General features: G+C 63.0%; 1 protein-coding gene across 2 annotated transcripts in view; it reads right to left on the bottom strand.

Moving 5' to 3' along the window:
- Positions 1–5,911: 5,911 nt before the first annotated feature.
- Kdm4b (lysine demethylase 4B) overlaps positions 5,912–19,427 on the bottom strand; it is a 100,375-nt gene continuing 86,859 nt past the window's right edge. For both annotated transcript variants that reach the window (XM_070008358.1, XM_070008359.1), the window contains 12 exons: positions 16,971–17,377; positions 16,761–16,881; positions 14,738–14,916; positions 13,547–13,769; positions 13,143–13,219; positions 12,953–13,008; positions 12,580–12,688; positions 9,459–9,644; positions 8,986–9,150; positions 8,765–8,884; positions 7,630–7,722; positions 5,912–7,370 (listed from right to left, as the gene is read on the bottom strand). In XM_070008358.1, coding sequence (XP_069864459.1) covers positions 7,191–7,370; positions 7,630–7,722; positions 8,765–8,884; positions 8,986–9,150; positions 9,459–9,644; positions 12,580–12,688; positions 12,953–13,008; positions 13,143–13,219; positions 13,547–13,769; positions 14,738–14,916; positions 16,761–16,881; positions 16,971–17,377 — 1,916 coding nt within the window. In that variant the 3' untranslated portion in view covers positions 5,912–7,190. The remainder of the gene's footprint in view (positions 7,371–7,629; positions 7,723–8,764; positions 8,885–8,985; positions 9,151–9,458; positions 9,645–12,579; positions 12,689–12,952; positions 13,009–13,142; positions 13,220–13,546; positions 13,770–14,737; positions 14,917–16,760; positions 16,882–16,970; positions 17,378–19,427) is intronic.

Raw genomic sequence — 19,427 nt, 5'->3', positions numbered from 1 at the left:
GGGGGGGGGACACCCCCCAGCCTGTGAATTGCATCATCCTGGGCTGCGGCCCACCCTGGTCACTTGGTCTGAGACTGTGCTGAGGCCTCACACAAAGTCCCTGCAGGCTCCACAAGCCCCCTGTGCCTACCAGGATGGCGAGAATAAAAACAAAAGCCAGTTCCAAACATAGTGGCACACATCTGTAATCTCAGCCCTCAGAAGGCTGAGGCCAGGAGGGAAGAACAACAGTTCCAGACCAGCTTGGGCTAAATAGCGGAGACCGTGTCTCAATAATAAATCGATGGGCTGGGAAGGTGCCTCAGTGGTAGAGCGCTTGCCTTGCATGCATGAGGCCCTGTGGCTCAAGTGGTAGAGCGCTCGCCTTGAGGTGAAGAGCTGAGGGACAGCGCCCAGGCCCAGAGTTCAAGACCCATGACCAACCAAAAGATAATAATAAATTGATGAAGACATATGCCCTCAGCCAATATTTGTGTGTGTGTGTTGGTCCTGGTGCTGTTTCTGAGCTTTGTTGCTCAAAGATACAGCTCCATTTCCAGCTTTTTGGTGGTTAATTAGAGATAAGAGTCTCACAGACTTTTCTACTTAGGCTGGCTTTGTACCATGATCCTCAAGTCTCAGTCTCCTGAGTAGCTAGGACTATAAGCATGAGCTCCCAGTGCCAGGCACCATATTTAAGACATGAACCTACTACCCAGGGAGCAGGGACCACGAAGTACAGTACAGGAAAATCATGGTGGAAGAGGCTTCCTGGAGGAAGTTGTAAGGTCCTCTCCTCCTTTGGTCTCACACAGGAATTAAAGTCCCCAAATGCAAACAATCCACCTCCCCCCTTCTCCCGCTCATCAGTCCCAGACAGGTCAGACCCATCCCCGTTCCCAGCTGAAGGCTGGTCCCTTCTTCAGCAGCGCTTCATGGAGTCTTCTGTAACACAGCCCCTTCAGCTCTCCGGAGCTCAGGTATCCCACACAGACGCCCGGGTGGGCGGGGCGGGGGAGGGGCTGGCCTACCTTGTGGAGGGGAGGAGGGGCAATCGACTCCCCAATGTCCTTGTTGCCCACACCTTGGCCAGGGTCCAGGTGGAGGTCGTGGTGAGGGACAGAATTCTGCCCAGTGGCCCTCTTGCCCACACTTGAAGCATGCTCCAGGCGGTGCATGCTGGGTGCGTCTCAGAGGAGGCCGGATGGCAGCAGCCAGGATTTGCTAGTTGTCCCTCTCACGGGCAGTCTTATCGGCAATCTCCTGTTCTTCTCGATTATTGAAAACTGTAAATGCCATACTCACCAGGTCTCGTTGAGGGGTCTGAGGACCGTTCTCAGCCTTTTTTAACTTTTTCCTAATATTGGGGGCTGGGTAGGGGGCGGGGAAGGGTGTGTCCAGGTAAAGGAAAGTGGGACCAGGTGGGAGAAAGGTGTGGCCACATCAGGTTAAGACGTGACCTCAGCGGATGCGGATGTGACCTCTTCCAGGTGTCCCAGTTGCCTAGGTAACGCAGGTACTGGGCGAGGTCTGTTCGATGTCCAGGAATGGACCTTACAGAAGTGACCTCCTCCATGTTAAAGGCTTAAGAATAACCACAAAGGAGGCAGTTGTAAGGCTGGGTGGCTAGCTGCTGATTTATGGATGGCTCACTTGCGCCACAGCTCCCCTGCAAGCTTTTTCCGAGTAACTTATTGGAGATAAGACTGTCACAGAAGTTCCTGTCCAGGCTGGCTTTGAACTGCAGTCCCCAGACCTCAGCCTCCTGAGTAGCTGGGATGACAGGCGTGACCATCTCCATGGGTTCTTCTCTGGTAAGTTTACAGACACGCACACACATCTGTGGAAAGCACGCACAGCTGCGGTGGCCCCGGGGACTTCTCGGTGCTAATGAAATCTGCTGTTCCCTGTTTTGTTGTTTTTTTTTTTAAAGAAAATTCCCAGAGGATCACCCCTACTGTTCTCCCGTCTGAAACTGACTTGTAACTTACAACACAAAATGGTCCTGTGACCACAAGCAGAGACGTGCGTGTGTTGGCACAAGCAGCAGGCCTCCAAATGCACAGCTCGCCAGCACACGTGTCCCTCTCCCCACGTCTGCCCACGGTGTGCAAGCTTCTGACTGTCCCTCAATACGAGCTCGGTGTCCCTACGGGGCTGAGGGATGGTTGTGCTCATGCCTCTGTCCCAGCCACAATAACGAAGCCACAGTAGAGGCCAGCTTCCGCCTGGCCACCATCGGCCGGCCGTCCTTCCATCCTCCAGGCTATGTTCTCAGATTTTTAAAAAAAATTGGGGGGGGGGGTCGGGTTGTGGGGCTTGAACTCTGGGCCTGGGCGCTGTCCCTCTGCTTTTCAGCTCAAGGCTAGAGTTCTACCACTTGAGCCACAGCACTTCTGGCTTTTTTTTCCTGCTTATGTGGTGCTGAGAAATGGGAATCCAGGGCCTCGTGCATGCAAGGCAAGCGCTCTACCACTGAGCCACCTTCCCAGCCCTAAAAAAAAAAATTTGGGGGGGGGTTATAGAATAGGAACCTGGGGCCCTGAGCTCACTTGGTTCTTCTGGGTTACATACTGTTACCATTTGAGCCACATCTCCACATCTCCAGTCCTACATTTTACTAGTTCATTGGAGAATGGAGGCTTGAAGGCTTTTCTGCTTGGGCTGGCCTTGAATTGTGATCCTCCAGATCTCAGCCTCCTGAGGAGCTAGGATGACAGGTGTGAGACCCTTTGCCGTGCTGAGGATTGAGGATGGAACCCGAGGCACTGCTGAATGGCACTCCAGGTCGGGCGTGGTGGTTTGAGTTCATGGGGGATGTGTAAGTGGGAATCACAGTCCAGGCCTGAAGAGGGGGCAAATGCAAAGCTCTAAAGAATAAACCACAAAATAGCTGGAGGGTGGCTGGAGCCTGGGGGCGTGGCTGGAGCCTGGGGGCGTGGCTGGAGCCTGGGGGCGTGGCTGGAGCCTGGGGGCGTGGCTGGAGCCCTGGCTTGGGCTATGGGGCGTGGCTTGGGCCAGGGGTGTGGCTCTGCAGCAGAGGCTTGGCTCAGCCCTGGAGGTGTGGCTTGGGCCGTGAGGCGTGGCCCGAACCTTGGGGGCGTGGATGAAGCGAGTGGGAGCATAGCAGGGGCGTGGCTCGCCGCTGAGGGGCGTGGCCTGCAGGAGGCGCAGAGTTCAAAGTCCAGTACCACCAAAGCAAATACAAGGGTCTCATAATGATTAGCAATGCTGATATTAGAGGCGGCTCTGTGTGTCCCCCTGGAAAAACCTGGGGCCGCCTGGGAGTCCCCGTGGGCACCGTCCAGGAGAAGCCGGGAACCCCCATCCCCAACCCCCAGCTCCAGCTTCCACCCCCTCGGGGACCGTGAAGTCCCTGACGCCGCGGCCGACACCCCGCTCACAGGTCCGGGCCGCACGACCAGATTATTAGTTTTCTGTAAGATTTGATTCAATTAATTAGCTCTCCAATATCAGCCTATCCAGGCGAGCTAAGGAGAGCGGAGATAAATCCCAGGCTGTCCCGCTTCATCTTTTAAAGGCAATTAACTCTTAGATATTAGCTTTTAATTAGGTGTAATAACGGCCTCATTAATACGCCTTATTATGCTTGTCACCAGGCAGCTGTTTGCAAGATTGTATTATCAGGTGCTGGTGGCGTGGTGTCCAGCGGCTGGCTCAGGCTGCGGTGGCTCTGGACCCCCCTCCCTGTCAACCCGGGGGCCCGGCCCTGCCTGCTCCCATCACCGGCTCCTCCCGTGACCCCAGGACCTGGTCCCGTGACCCCAGGACCTGGGGGAGAAGGGTCCTGACTTTGACTCTTGTCCTCTGAGATGCACCCACTTCCTGGGCCCTCTCCAACACCCTGCCCCTCACCCTCAGCCCTGGCCACTGCGTCTCAAGCACGTGGCTGCACGTTAGGTACAAGGACAGTCACTGCAACCTTCTGTCAAATTGCTTCAAGCCTGTGGCTCACACCTGTAATCCCAGCTATTCAGGAGGCTGAGATCTAAGGATCAAAGTTGGAAGCTAGACAGGGCAGCAAAGTCCATTAGACTCTTATCTCTAATGAATCACCAGAAAACTGGAAGTGGCGCTGTGGCTCAAGTGGTAGAGCGCTCCCCTTGAGCAAAAGGAGCCCAGGGACAGCGCCCAGGATCAGAGTACAAGCCCCAAGACCAAGAAGAAGAAAAAAGCTTCATAGTTTTTTTTTGGTCGGTCGTGGGGCTTGAACTCTGGGCCTGGGCGCTGTCCCTCAGCTCTTCAGCTCAAGGCGAGCGCTCTACCACTTGAGCTACAGCACCACTTCCACCTTTCTGGTGGTTTTATTGGAGATAGGAGTCTCACGGTCTCTCCTGCCTGGGCTGGCTTTGAACCTCGATCCTCATATCTTAGCCACCTGCTTAGCTAGGATTACAGGCGTGAGCCACCAGCGCCCAGCAAAAGCTTCATAGTTGAAACTACCTCAGCCACCAATGTCCTCCAACCAGCCGAAATGCAGTGACAGGAAATAAATGATCACAAGGTCGCCACAAAGAACCTTTCACAAGGATAATTTCACAGCTGTTCTAGGCACAATCACCAGTGTGTGTCAGCTGGTGGACGTGCCAATCTTGGTGCATGCACACAGTGGAATACTAAGCAGCCAGGAAAAAAGGACCACACTGCAAAACCACACAAGGCTGAATCTCAAATACACAGCACTGAGGGGAAAACAAAGAAACAAACGGAAAAAAAAAAAAAAACCTGAGGAAAAATCTTGTCTTAGGATTCTGTTGACATGACATGCCAGGGCAGCGAATGCTAATTTGTAATGACAGAAACCAATTGCCTGTGGCCTAAATGAATGGCAGTTCACACACACACACACACACACACACACACACACACACACACACACACACACACAACCAGACATAACTGAAAGATCCTCACTTTTCAGAGAAAACATTTGTGTACTGTATTAGCTGAGGTTGCATAACAATCCACATTGACGATCTCACCACCCCAGAGGTGGGGGTGTGGGGAGGATCAGATGGGAGGGATTCCAAGCTCTAGGGTTGTATTATTATTTTCAGCGGTGGGTGTTATGAGTAACACTCCTGAGACTGTGGGTTCATTCCCAACATAGTAAAACATAGAAATGGATCCAGTAAATGTACTGGCAGGACTGCCGTCTCATCTGAAGCTTTGAATGGAACTACTGCACATCTACGCCGTGTGTGTGTGTGTGTGTGTGTGTGTGTGTGTGTGTGTGTGTGTGTGTGTGTGCGCGCTGCTCCTGGGGCTTGAACACAGCGCTGTCCCTGAGCTTTTTCACTCAAGGTTGGTGCTCTACCACTTGAGCCACAGCCCCACTGTTTTATTTTTTGGTAGTTTACTGGAGGTAGAGTCTCATGGATTTGACCCTCAGGAGTAGCCAGGGTGACAGGCATGGGCACTGGTGCCCGGCTCCTTGGCACTAGCAGATCTTAAACTAGAGGGTGAGTGGCTTGGATGTGGTCCCTGGGGTGTGGCAGACGTGCTTGGAGCTGCCAGGAAAACCCCAGGCCGTGGACGCATACCATGACGTGAGGAGTGGCCAGGGTGGAGGAGAGGAAACTCGGTGAGCGCCGGGCAGACGCAACAGCCGCAGTGAACGGTGGCTTCTCTCAGATCCGGCCCTGCTAAGCCGACAGCAGAGTGGGGGTGGCGCGGGGCCTGCAGCGGCCTGGGGAGCCCGGCAGCCTCCAGACGCGGCTCAGAACGTTCACCTCACTTCTGATCTGAAGCAAAGTCACACGCCTCTCCACACTGCGCCTCTCCACGCACCTCTGCTGGGCCTCAGCCCTTCCCTACCCCCAGGGCTGCGCCCCGCCCCGCCCCGCCCCGCCCCGCCCCGCCCTCCGCTGGCCAGCACGGGCCAGGAATGACCACACTTCCCACACCAACGCCGAGTTCCAAGTGCTCAAGAGCCTTTAATTCATGGCCAAGAGGCGGGGAGGTGGGGGAACAGCGCGGCCTGCACTGCGTGGGAACACGGGGGTGGGGTTCTGTTTCATTTTGCTTTTGCACAAAATAGGACACAGGTGTCTCGGTGGGGACCTGTGCTGACCCCTGCGGTGGCCTTCTGCCGGTCACCCAGGCCCCCGGGCTGCGGCCCACACGGACCCAGGGTGCGGCTCCCCTTCCTTCTCTTTACAATATAAATAGCATTCAAACACAGGCGTGGGCCGCCGTGTGGGCGTCCTAGCGGCCCCCCTCCTCCCCCGGGGCCCTGGCAGCGCGGCCCCCACCCCTGCGGGTCCTTCCGAGGCCGAGGCTTGGCAGAGGGGCGCCGGCTGCCGCCCTCCCCTGGCCGGGGCCCTCACCGCCCCCGTGAAGCCAGGGATCCTGTTCTGCTCGGTCACACGTCCATATGGCAGAGGACGCAGGCGGAGGGGGCCCGGAGGCCCCTCTGTCCACCAGGCAGGTCAGGCAGGGACCCGCGAGCCATCCGCGCCTGAGCAGATGGACGTGCGCCACATCCGGGGCCTGGCTTGCCCTGCCCTCCCCCCACGTGCTGGCTGGGCCTGGAGGGTCCTGCCACCTCAGCCGGTGACAGCCAGGCAGCCCTGCGGGGGCCCCGCCAGAGAGCCCGGCCGCCGCCTGTCGCCGCTGCCGAGCCCCAGCGCTCCCGGGCGGCTGTGGCGTCCGAGTCCCCGGGCCTGCCCGTGTCCCTGAGCTGCGGCGCCGTCCCTGCCCGCTCAGTGGCTGCGGAGATGGGAAACCCCAGAAATCCACGCGCTTCGGCTCCACGCATCGCGGGGCTGAGAAGAGAAGCCCCCTGGTTCTGTTTCGCTTGTTGGTGTTAAAGCCACAAATCTAGAAAACAGCTTTGGGTTCTCCCGCGGGCTCCTTTCCTGGCGTGCAGGGGGGCGGGGGGGGGGGGGGGGGGATCGCCAGGCGGGGCGCGGGCCCCCGGCTGCTCGCCGCAGCCATAGCACCTTTTGGAGAAGAACAGGGCCGAGGGCGGAGGTCATGGCACTGTCCGGCCACCGCGGAGCCCTGGCCCTGCTCCCTGAGTCCAGGCTGCCATGCCCATTTGTCCTGCGGTCCCGGGGGGCGGGGCGGGCCCTGGGGCCCGGGGTCACCCGGGCGGGGAGAGGCGCAGGGCAGGAATTCACAGCAAGCAGACACCCAGGCCGCCAATGTGGCCCGCTGCGCCGGGCTGGCATGGCAGCAGCGCCGTCCTAGAAAGGAGCTCCCGGCCGGCCCTGTGCCTGCAGGAGGCTCTCCATGAAGGCCAGGTAGTCCGGGCTGCGCCCCGAGTCCTCGGAGGGGGTGATCGGGGTGCCAACTCGTGGGCGCTTGGCAGCCTTCACCTCTTCTCCTGAGAAGCTGGGCTCCTGGGGCGCCCCAGTGCTGAGTGACTGCAGGAGACAGAGAGCGGTCAGCGCGGCCCGCCCGGCACGGCCCGCACCCTGCGGCCAGCCCCAGCTCTTGCTGGAGCCCCGAGCCCCAAGTGGGGGGCCCTGCACCCTGACCACGCCCAGGAGGGAGGTGGGTGACCCTGGCAACCCATGGCTGGTGGGCCCACAGCTCCTTAGGGCCGGGGCCAGGCCACATGGGGCCTGAGTTGGGGCAGGGCTAGGGGGAGGGGGAGGAGCACCCTGCATCAGGGCCACTCACCAGCCGGGACCGCACCCTCTTGGGGAGCTCCTCCTCCAGCGTGAAGACGTCACCACGCCTCACTGTCAGCTGGCTCCCATCCTCAAACTCCACCTGGGGGCCAGGCACTATTTAGGGCGGCACCCCAGCTGCCCACGCAGGCCTGGGCCTGGCAGGGCTCAGTGAGTGCTGTGGGGCAGAGACTGAGGCTGCGCCAAGCCAAGCCGGGAGGCCGGGCGGGGCTCCTCCTGGGGTCCTCATGCAGAGGGGGCTGGGGAGGACCCCGCGGCAGGGTGAGGGACACAGCCGGGCGGCACAGGAGATGGGCTGTGGGGCAGAGCTGTGGGACCCCTGGGCGGGAGGTAGACGATGGGGCTCCAGGGACAGACAGAAACCCCACACTGCGGCCTCCCCTCTCTCTGAGGCAGGAGCCGCGCACTGCACAGGCCGCCGTGTGCAGCGCCTCCTGCCCCGAGGCGCTCAGGGCCAGCCCGACGGCTGGGAACGCAGGCCCCTTGTCTCCCGCAGCTCCTGCGGCCCCTGGAACCCTGGGCCGACAGCAACCTTGAAGTGGTGACAGCCACCCCGAAGCTGACGCGGAGCACCTTCTGCTCACCCGTCCTCTGCCTGCGGCCCGTGTGTGCCGGGCCGGTGGGCCTCCCCTGCCTGTGCCAGCGGGGCCGGGAGCCCACGGCTTGGGGCCCTGGTGGGATGCCCGGGCTGGGTGCCCGGCTGCCTTGGGAGTGAGGCCCGAAAGGAAAAGCGGGGCAGGCCGAGCAGCGGGGCCGTGCCAGGCCATGCCAACTTTAGCTGCCGGAGGGCGACACCGCTCCGTGGCAGCCTGGGACCGGCTGTGGGGACAGTGACACTCAGGTGTGCAAGGAGGCCGTGTGACCTCTGTGTGGCCATGCTCTGCGCACTGGTGCAGAGGGGCTGGACCGGGGGACTCTGAAGTCACACACTGAAACGCGCCACGAGACAGTGACTCTGCCATCTTGGACACAACACGGTCAGAGTGGGGGGGGGGTGGAGGTGGAGCACTTTGCCCCCATCACCCAAACCAGCCAGCCAGCCAGCCAGCCAGCCAGCCAGGCGTTGGAGCAACGGCTCATGGCGCCCCTCAGCCAGCACAGCCGCCACCCGCGGCCCGGCTCACCTGGTAGATGTGACTGGTGGCAGAGGAGATGAACTTGGCCTTGTAGATGTTGCCGTCCGTCCACCGCAGCTCCACAACCTCGCCCTCGGGCGGCGGCCCCAGCCGCGCGCAGTCTCTGCTCTGGGGGCAGCAGGGCACAGGACGGACGGTAAGGCAGGCGTTGGGAGGCCAGCCCCACCCGTGCTTCCCTGACCCTCAGGGCAGGGGTCCTCGGGGCTCACCGTGATGCTCTCGGGGTACAGGTTGTCGCTGTAGGACCCATCCTCGAAGTTCACCTCGTAGAAGATCTGTGAGCTGGAGCCGATGACACGCCCGCGGTAGTAGAGCCCGTTGCGGTTCTTGGTGATGACCACCTGGCCCAGTGATACGGCCCTCTGGAGCTGTGCCTGCGGGTGTCAGCCAGGGGCGGGGCGTCGGCCAGGGGCGGGGCGTCGGCCAGGGGCGGGGCGTCGGCCAGGGGCGGGGCGTCAGCCAGGGGCGGGGCGTCAGCCAGGGGCGGGGCGTCGGCCAGGGGCGGGGCGTCAGCCAGGGGCGGGGCGTCGGCCAGGGGCGGGGCGTCAGCCAGGGGCGGGGCGTCGGCCAGGGGGCGGGGTGTGGAGGGACAGGGCATGGGGAGATGAGAGGTTGGGCGCTGGCAGGGCAGGGCGGGTGCAGGGTAGGTCGGGAAGGGCAGGGCCAGTGCTGGGTCACTCACAGCATGCCCGGGGGACGTGTGCTTGAGGCAGGTGATAGAGACCACGTAGGGCCAGTCGTCTGGCTCCATGAGGACGCCGGCTGCGTGGGCGCACGTGGCGTGGAAGGAGGTGGAGCAGTGCTCGTAGGAGCACTGGATGCAGGCACCTGACACCTTCTTCATCCGCTTCCGGCAGTACACGCACTTCTGTGGGGCACAGGCATGGAATGGGGCCCGGTGCTCCGTGTCTGGGGGCAGGAGCCCCACCGCCCCTCCCCAGACTCTCCTAGCAGTGGCTAGGTGGAGGCCCAGCCTTGGGTGGGGTCCCCACCAGCCGAGAGCCTTCACCCCGGCCCCAGGCAGAGCTCTGCAAGCCCTAGCCTCTGTGCATGGGGGGCTTCTGGGAGCAGGGCTACCTGTCCAGGCTGGGGCATTGGGAGGACCGTCTGTCCTCCATAGGAACCATCTACTTCTGGAACATTCTATCATCCCAATAATAAACCCATCTCTGGGCAACCTGAATATACTACAATGCTGCACAAAACCATGGAAGCCTGCATTTTAAAAGGCCAAGAGGAAGAATCCCACCTCAGCTTTAATAAAAGCCCCCCAGGGTGTTTGGTAACTGTGTTTGCCACTGTGAACCGAGCTGGAGGAGCAGCTGATCAATGGTGACAAGATCTCAGTATTAAGCTGCCAATACCTCAGCAGGGCCAGGCTGATGTACAGGCAGTGGCAGGGCCACGCTTCCCTGGGTGTGGGCCTCACCCCGGGCCCGTGTGCTGGGATCCTGCACACGCCGGGGCGCCCGGGAGAAAGCCCGCATAGCCACAGCTGTGCCCAACACAAGCCACTGGCACCCAAGGGTGGTGTGTGTTCCCTGTCTCCCCACTTCATGGAGAGGCCCCCCCATGCCTCCACCATGGCAGGGCCAAGGATGCCCAGCGCCACCACCTCATAAGGGAGCAGGTGCCCTGTGGGCCGGGGTCGAGCCCTGCCCCTGGTCTCCAGCTTGGCATCCTTCCCTTGGCCCACATGGCTGTGGAGGGCGTGCGGGTGGGGGGTGCTGCCCCAGCCCACCCTGCACCACGCCACGCTCGCCCCTGTGCCCGAGGCGCGGGCAGAAGCCTGACCACAGCCCCGAGCCCGCGGTGGGACCGTGGGCATCAGGTAAAGCCGGCTCCGTCTGCCCGCTCCCACCTGCGCTGCCCAGCCTGAGCCCCTGCAGTCTTCAGGAAGCTTCCAGGGAGGGCCATCCTGACTGTGGCCACACACTGCACGATCTGCCCTTGTCCTGTTCCCTGCCAGTTCCTCGTGTCTGGGGCTCTCGCACCAGAGCCCATGGCGAGCGGTCCTGGGGGTGCAGCCGCGGGCGCCCGCCGGGCCTGCAGGAGTTAATGCGCGGCTTGCTTGGCTCCATTAAGCAGTACAAGCGCGCCTGGTGTAAAAGGATTTTTAATTCATCGTTACACGCGCTCGCGATGAAGAGGCTGCTGGCTGGAAATGTCAGATGATCCGTAAAGCTTCAGCAGGAGGACTCATCGCCGCGGCCCCGTGCCACGGCTCCGCCTGAATAACGGAGCCTTTCGTGCCACGCCGGGGTGTCACCTGCCGCGACTGGCCCTCAACTGCCCATCCACGCCAGGCCAGGCTGGCAGCCATCGCTTCCAAATGGGCCCTGGCGGCCGCTCCCAGCCAGCCAGGTGGCCTTGCCCCCTTGGCTCCTGGGCCTGGCTCCATCCACTCGGGAGCCCGGCCCCGCAGGAGGCAACACGCCGGCGCCTCCACAGAAGCTTGCCACTAAGATGGCTCCTGCGAGCTGCCCCCTCAGTGGGGGTAAGTGAACCAATCGCTGCACACTGCCTGCACCTCGCCTGGGTGGGGACACGGCCCTGAGGCTGGCTGAGGGCCCCTCCATGGCTGGTGGGGAGCCCCAAGTGCCCTGGGCACAGGGAGCAAAGAGGCCAGGGACACACTGAACGCGGCGCCAGGACCCACATCCCAGACTCCGCGCCCGTGCGCCGGCTAGGGCAGGGGCGCCCCAAAATGCTGTAGCTGCTACTGCCTGGACCAAGCATGGCAAGAGGCAGCCCCAACAGCTAGGTGGGAAGGCTGGAGCACAGAGACAGCAGTGTCTGTCTGGAGTCACACAGCAGCTGACGGGTAGGTCCACCCCAGGGGAAGTGGGTGAGCTTGCACCCAGTGGTGGCTGTGGTCCCAAAGGGGCCTCTGCCAGGCTCTGGTGGCTCACGCCTGTCACCCCAGCTACTCAGGAGGCTGAGAGCTGAGGATCAAGGTTCAAAGACAACCCGGGCAGGAAAGTCTGTGAGACTCTTATCTCCAATGAACCACCAGAAAACTGGAAGTGGACTGTGGCTCAAGTGATAGAGCGCTGGCCTTCAGCTGAAGAGCTAAGGTACAAGCACCCAGACCCAGAGTTCAAGCCCCACAACCAACAAAGCAAAGGGGCCTCGTTGGGACCAGGAATAAAATACCTCAATGGCAAAAGCCAAGTGCCACTCTGGCACTGAACCCATCTCTATAGACATGTCCAGAAGCTGGCAGCAACTTGACAAGATGCTCGACAACACCAATACGCCTAACCACCAAAACAAAAAGCAAACCAGAGCCAGGAAGACCTACAGCACACTGAGTGCCGGCGGGCACACGGACAAGAGACCTTGTTCACCATGCATGCTGCACTGGCATGCGGGCAAAGGGCAGCACCGGGAGGGTCTCTGAGCAGGTCCATCTGCAGCCACAGCCTGGGCTGGGTGCCGCCCACGGAAGCCAGCACCTGCAGCGCACACGGCGGCTGCGTGGCAGCTTTCCTGATAGCTCCACGGTGGCCCCAGCCAGGCAACCACCACCGACACAACGACAAGGAACATAAAGTCCAGCTACTCCATGGAGTATTATTCAGCCATGAAAAGAGAGGAAACGCTGCCATATTCAGCTGGCCCCTGGATGAATCCCTAGGACATTATCCTGAATGGAACAAGTCAGTCACCGAAAAAAGAGTACAAGAAATAGGCAAGTCTGTGAGGCAGGGTAGGGCAGGGGACAGGGTGGAGGCTGGCGCGGGGGGGGGGGGGGGGGGGGCGGGGGGTGGTGACAGAGGCCGCTGGCCTTAGGGCCGTACCAGTTTCCACCGCTGCTCGGGAATGCCGCTGATGTCCACTGGGTTGCGCTCGATCACGTTCAGGAACCGCACCTCCGGTACAGCGATGGCGCAGATCACATGGATCCACCTGGGGGGCGGGGTCAGGGGTCACAGGGGGTCCCACAGCAGGGTCGGCAGGCAGTGGGAGAGCAAGGCACACCAGGCCACGGCGAGGACAGGGGACAGTCCCTGCCCCACACAGCTGCCAGCTTGGTGGTGGCTGAGGAAGCTTCGGTTCAGTGGGAACCCCGCTCCCGGCCCCAGGCCCCTGCCCCCCCCAGGCCCCTGCCCCCCCCAGGCCCCTGTCCCCCCCCAGGCCCCTGCCCCCTCCCCAGGCCCCCGCCGTGCGCACCTGTGCTCGGTGGTGGTCTGCAGCGCCCCTCCCCGGAGGTTGCACAGGCAGCATTCCTACGGGCCAGAGAGGGTGATGGCCAGGCCACCCCACCCTGGGCGCACCCTCCCTGCGGCTCCCACAGCACCCCAGGGCCACCCGCCAGGCTGGGGGCCGCCTGGCCAGCACCACCCCGCACAGGGCGCGTTACCGCAGTCCAGGCGTGGGCCGCACACCGGGAGCACGTCCAGCCGTCCTTGGCCAGCTCTGGCCGGACCCCGTAGCAACCTGCAAGACAGCGGGCGCTGAGGGCCGGGCCGGGCCGGCACCGCTGCCTGGGTGAGCAGGCCAGGCCTTTGCGTCTAGTGACATGAGGACCCTGGAGAGCCAGACCCGCAGCCCGGGGTGCCCTCAGCATCTCTGGGTCACTGCTGGGTCAGCAGGGGGCCCCAGCAGGGATGCCCCAAACTAGGGGTGACTCAGTCCCAGCCGGCGGCCAGGATGCCTGCTGTGGGGGGAGGCGCCCCCAGCTCAGCCCCTTGCCCCCCCCCCCCGCCCTGCCCAGGGCCCAGGCCACGCCCCCCACCCCGCCCCGCCCCCGCCCAGGCCACTCACTGGCGTGGACCTGCAGGCAACACTTGGCGCAGGCGATGAGCGGGCTGGTGCCGTCGTCACCCACGTAGGAGTTGGCGGGCAGTGGCTCGGTGTTCCCCCCGCTGGACGTGAAGCACATTTCTGGGATGAGCGGTCGAGTCCGCTGGCCGCTCTTGGAAGGTGGCGGGGCAGAGGCCCCCTCCCCGAGGGGGCCCGGGGTGGCCTCCTTCTCTGTCTGTACAGACTGAGGGAGAGGGCACCGTCAGCAAGATCAGCCCAGCCTCAGGTGCCCTGCAGACACCCCACACCCCCTGGGGCTCCTGTAGCCTCTGATCTGTGGTCTGGGTGGGTGTGGTGAACTAGTCAGAGGGTCAGAGGTGCCATGCAGCTACTGGGACTAGGAGTCAGGGCTGACCTGGGTCCTGAGAGTAGGCTCCGGGCAGCCTCTCTGTGGCACAGAGGCCAGATCGTGCTTGGAGAAAGTGTCTAGAAAGCACGTCTTCATTGTCCCACTTACGGGGTGGTGCTGGCAGCCCAAAGTGGCATGTGCCCTGGGCAAGCGCCCTATGGAGAGGGGGTCTGTCCTAGGCCCTCTGGCCCGGCGGGCAGAGCGCTGGGCCAGCACAAGCACCCTCGGCCCCTTCTCAAGCGTGCAGACGGCAAGCCCATCGCTCCCTGGCAGACTAGGGCAGCCCTGCCCCGGCGTCGCTGCCCCTCTGGCTAGGTGCTGCCCCGGCGTAGCTGCCCCTCTGGGTGGGCCCTGCCCCGGCGTCGCTGCCCCTCTGGCTGGGTGCTGCCCCGGCGTAGCTGCCCCTCTGGCTGGGCCCTGCCCCAGCGTAGCTGCCCTTCTGGCTGGGCGCTGCCCCGGCGTAGCTGCCCCTCTGGCTGGGCCCTGCCCCAGCGTAGCTGCCCCTCTGGCTGGGTGCTGCCCCAGCGTCGCTGCACCTCTGGCTGGGCACTGCCCCGGCATAGCTGCCCCTCTGGCTGGGCCCTGCCCCGGCGTAGCTGCCCCTCTGGCTGGGCGCTGCCTCGACACCCTGGCCCCTCACATCCATTCCATCACGCCCATGGCCCTGCTATCACTAGGGAGACGCGTGTGGGCAAGGTCCCCAGGAAGATGGCTCTGGACACAGCCCCACGCACGCGCACGCACGCACGGCCCTCAAAGCACCAGGGACGCGTGACGGTGTGACCGGGAGGTGGGCAGCTCACCTGGCTGTAGGGGTAGAAGAGGGCGCAGATGGCGCAGTAGGGCTCGGTGAGGGCGGCCGCGGCGTTGAACTTGCGCTCGGCCTGGAAGCTGGCGGCCTTGCTCTCCCACTGCAGCGACAGCAGAGACCGCAGCGCCTCGGGGTCGTTCGCGTCCTCCTCCCCGGAGAACGGGGATGCTTCTGGAATACCGGGCAGATGGGGTTGGAGAGGAGCGTGAGCACTGAGGACACGTGGCGGGCGGGCCCTTGTCATCAGACCGCCGTGGACGGCCAGCCTGGTCCCCGCTGGGGCTCACAGGAACGAGCACACTGAGGGCCCCCCCCCGGCCAGGCGCCGAGGGGCCAGGCTTCGCCCTCACGGTGGGTGGGAGCTGCCCACCCCCCCAGACCCTCCAGCACGCCTGCTGAAGCGCGGCCCACCCTGCCCTGCCTGCTTGTGCCCATGCCAAGACAAGAGATGGCTCAGCCATCTTGTGACCTTTGGGGACCCTGTCCCTAATCCTCCACCCTCGCCTCTCTGCTCCGCACTGTGCAGGGCACAGAGCCCGCACTGCCAGGCTGCCTGGGGGGGGGTGCAGGGAGGGCAGAGCTGGGCCAGCGGGCAGGGGATGGTGGTCATGGCCATCTCAGGGTGCCAGGCGACCCCACCACCTGAGAGAAGCACAGCTATTGTCTCCTCCTCAGCCTAAAGCGGACCCTCAGACTCTGGGACCAGAAAAGGGGTGCAGCTCCCCAGCCCACACAGGGCGCCCCGTGGAGGAGACGCAAGTAGACCTCAGGAGGACCCCTGCCAAGTCCAACCCTGCCCGGAGCCGGGGCCTGCGTCCCTCGGCTTAGCCCACAGAGGACACGATGCGGGTACAAAGGGGCCTGAGGTCCAGAACTGTGCGGGGTTACTGGGCGCCATTCACCAGATTCCTGCCACTCACACAGCCTCCAGCCCTCACGTGCGTCAGGAGAGACGCCGCGGGCAGCCGCAACTCCCAAAGGTGCAGAAGATGAAAACAAAAACAAAAACAAAAACAAAAAACCAGGCTCGGCTTTGCACTACTGAAAGTGGAGGAGGTTCTCTTCTCAGAACAGCAAGCTGCCCGGAGGCCGGCTGGGGAGCCGCGGAGGCTCCTGCGCCCCGGCTGCGCCCGCGCCTCTGCCACCGCCCCGAACCAGCGGTGGGTGCCCTCCAGCAGGCATCCCTGTCCCCCACCCCGGCCCCGGCACATCTGAAGAGTGGCACCGCCCACTGCTCGGCCCAAAGCACGTAGACCCTGAAGGCCGTGTCCCCTGCAGAGCCCCTGGGGAGCCCCGCCGCCACCGCGAGACGACGGCCCTGCAGCCCTCAGGCACAGGACCCTAGACCTGGTGAAGCCCAACCCTGGCACGTGGGGCCCGCTGATGCCCAGCGCTGGGTGGCACACTGGATACGAGCCCTCGTGTACACAGTGGCACTCCACGCAGAGAGAGGCAGCCGGGCAGGCTGGCGTAGAGCTCAGGCTGCAGGGGCTGAGGGTGGGGGGGCGCCCAGGGGCTGCGTCTGATGGCAGCTGGAAGTGATGCCCGGCCCAGAGACAGGCGGGGCCCTGCAACACAACCCGAGCGGCCCGCCTCCCCTCACAGCCCGGCCCTGGCTCCTGGCTGCCCCTGCACAGCTGAGGACAGTCACACATGGTGGCAGCACCTGGGGCGTGGGGTCTGGACCCAGGGGGAGCCGACCCCCCCACCCCCCACAACTGGCCATGGGACATTTCAGGCCTTGGGGGTGGAGGGGCGGGACTGGGTGGGGCGGGTGGAGGTGAGTTATGGCCTGTGTGTGTGCCCCGCCCCCGCCCCAGGAGATGGGCCAGAAGGGCAGGGCCAGGGCTGGTAGTTGTTGGAGGGTTGCAGCGGGGTGTGAAGCAGCTGAGCTCAGAGGAACGGCAGGGCTGGGCCAATGATGATAGCCACGCATGAGCAGGGGTGTGTGCGTGCGTGTTCTCGTGTCCACGTGTCCATGTGTGGGGTGGGGAGGGGGAGGGGACCGCGCTTACCCTCGTCACTCGAGGCCTCCTGCTTCACCACGGACAACGGGGACCGGGTGGGCGGCCTGCCCAGCGGGTGGCGGCGGCTCTTCTTGATTTCCATCTTTAACTTGGAAAAGGTGGAGGGAACCTGAAACAGTGCGCTGCCGGTCAGGCCGGGCGCCCGCCCCGGGCCACCCCAGCCCCACGGAGGAGCTGCGTGAGCGCCCGGCCACCCACCTGCGCCTCACTGGCCAGGGCTTTGGTCTCCTCGTCGGGCCCCGTCAGCTCCATGGGGGCGGCCTGGGGGCTGGGCCCGAGGTCCCTGTCCGACGGGGTGACGCTGGCCCGGGGCACCACATAGAGCATGGGGATGATGGGCCGAGGCTTGTCCTGCTCCTCCCCAGGGACCTCGGGCGGCACCACATTGAGGGGCACGGGGGAGGGGCCCTGTCCAGCCGCCGTGGGCCCCGGGGCCAGCGCCGAGGGCTCGGGTGGGGGCGGCAGCCGCAGGGCCTCCTCGGTGGGCATCGGGGTTGGCAGGGCGGGCGGCAGCTGCGACAGCAGTGGGGACGAGAGGGGGCCATAGCTCTTCTTTTTCCGCTCGCTCTTGGCCTTGCTGGGCCGCAGCTTGCCCCTCCCATCCTCTGCAGGAAAGAAGAGGCCAGTCAGGGACCACGGGACACAGGCGGGTCATGAGGGCTCCCGGGGCCCCCCCAGAGGCCTCCCCAAACCCTGGTGGTGGGGGGCGAGTGCTCATCCCTGGCTCCCAGGGGCCTGGGCACGGGCACACCAGAGGCCTGTGAGAAGCCAGGCCTTAGCCGGACGCTGGTGGCTCACGCCTGTCATCCTAGCTACTCAGGAGGCTGAGATCTGAGGATCACAGTTCAAAGCCAGCGTGAGTAGGAAAGTCCATGAGACTCTTATCGCCAATAAACCACCAGAAAACCGGAAATGTCGCTGTGGCTCAAGTGGTAGAGCGCTGGCCTTGAGCTGAAGAGCTGAGGGACAGCCCCCAGGCCCAGAGTTCAAGCCCCACGACTGATAAAAGCCGGGCGCTGGTGGCTCACGCCTGTAATCCTAGCTACTCAGGAGGCTGAAATCTGAGGATCGAGGTTCAAAGCCAGCCCAGGCAGGAGAGACCGTGAGACTCCTATCTCCAATAAACCACCAGAAAACCGGAAGTGGCGCTGTGGCTCAAGTGGTAGAGTGCTAGCCTTGAGCTGAAGAGCTGAGGGACAGCGCCCAGGCCCAGAGTTCAAGCCCCACGACCGACAAAAAAAATCAAAAGAAAGAAAAAAGAAAAATACACATACATTGGATGGGCAAGCTGCCACGCGCCGGGGGTGATGGCGCTTGCTCTAGCCAAGCTGGTGGCCACGGGGCGTGCTGGAGAGGGACAGAGCAGGGCACAAGGCACCCCTCCTGATTTCAGGGCCCCACAGAACCACGTCCTGCGGCCCCCGAGCCCCTGCTGCCGCTGGGGGTGGGCGTCCTCCCCTACGCCCATCTCCCACCGCCGCTGAGGCAGTGTCCGAGGCCCAGGGTCAGCGTGGGGGCCGGCCTGGGCCCATGTCGGAGCCTGGATGTCCCCGTGTGGCTGTCCCGTGGCCCCACACTGAGAGGTCACGTGCTGTGCCAGTGTGGCCCGTCCCACAGCCCCGCGTCGCAGGGACCTGGCCTCGCCGCCTCTCCCGGGTATGTCCCAACCACGGATCCCAGAGACAACCTCAGCACAGGCACCCAGCTGGGCACCGTTCACGTGTGGGGCACAGAGGGGCCTCCGTAGTCAGCAGCCCGCACCCCACAGCCCGGCCAGCCAGTCCCTGTGCCCATCCTGAAGCCCAGAAGGCCTCTGGCGACCCGCACAGCCCACCTGCTTTGTCGGCGGGAGCAATCACTCCCAACACAGCTAGAAGGTTCCAGCTGGGTTCCCAGGGGAGGGCCCTAGCTGACAACAGCACAGCTCCATGTCCCAGCCTGTTTCCTGTGGTAGCCATTCCACTGTCGGCTTGTCACCATCCACAGAGCTCTGAGAGGGAGGGCCCACTCACAAGTATAAATTCAAGGAAGAGAGCCATTGTTCCTTTGCTGGCTGGCTGGGCAGGGCAGGGCAGGGCAGGGTAGGCAGTGGTGGAGGCCCGAGCCCCTCTCTGTGGCCCCTCTCTGCTGGGCTGTCTCTGCCCTCTGAGGACTGGGCGTGCGCTCCAGCCTGGCTGTGCACTGTGATCACCAGCCTTCCTCACAGCACGTCGGTGGGTCTTTTGGGATACATGGAGGACTTTCTGCTAGTGTGATCACTTCCCATCGTTCTGATGCATAATACAAAAAATTAGCCTAAAGAAATACTTCCAAGCTGAGAATATGGCTCAGTAGTAAGTGCTTGCCTAGCATGTAGGAAGCTCTGGGTTCGATTCCTCAGTACTACATACATAAAAAAAGCCAGACCTGGTGCTGTGGCTCAAGTGGTAGAGTGCTAACCTTGAGTAAAAGTCCGGGGACAGCGCCCAGGCCCCTAAGGTCAGTACAAGCCCCAGGACTGGCAAAAAAAAAAAAAAAAAAAAGGAATACTTCCAATCTCACGTTGACAGATTTTCCAGGTCTGTCTTAGCACAGACTTTTAAGCAGGTGGCAGGCAGAGGGGGGTGGCAGGACCCTGTCGTGTGGCCCTGGGCACCACAGGATTCGCCTAAGAGG

This window comes from Dipodomys merriami, unplaced genomic scaffold (assembly GCF_024711535.1).
Source record: "Dipodomys merriami isolate MVZ:Mamm:240054 unplaced genomic scaffold, mDipMer1.0.p SCAF_70, whole genome shotgun sequence".
NCBI classification, from domain to species: domain Eukaryota; kingdom Metazoa; phylum Chordata; class Mammalia; order Rodentia; family Heteromyidae; genus Dipodomys; species Dipodomys merriami.
Note: the sequence above shows the minus strand (reverse complement) of the source record. Positions and strands in the feature narration are given on the sequence as shown.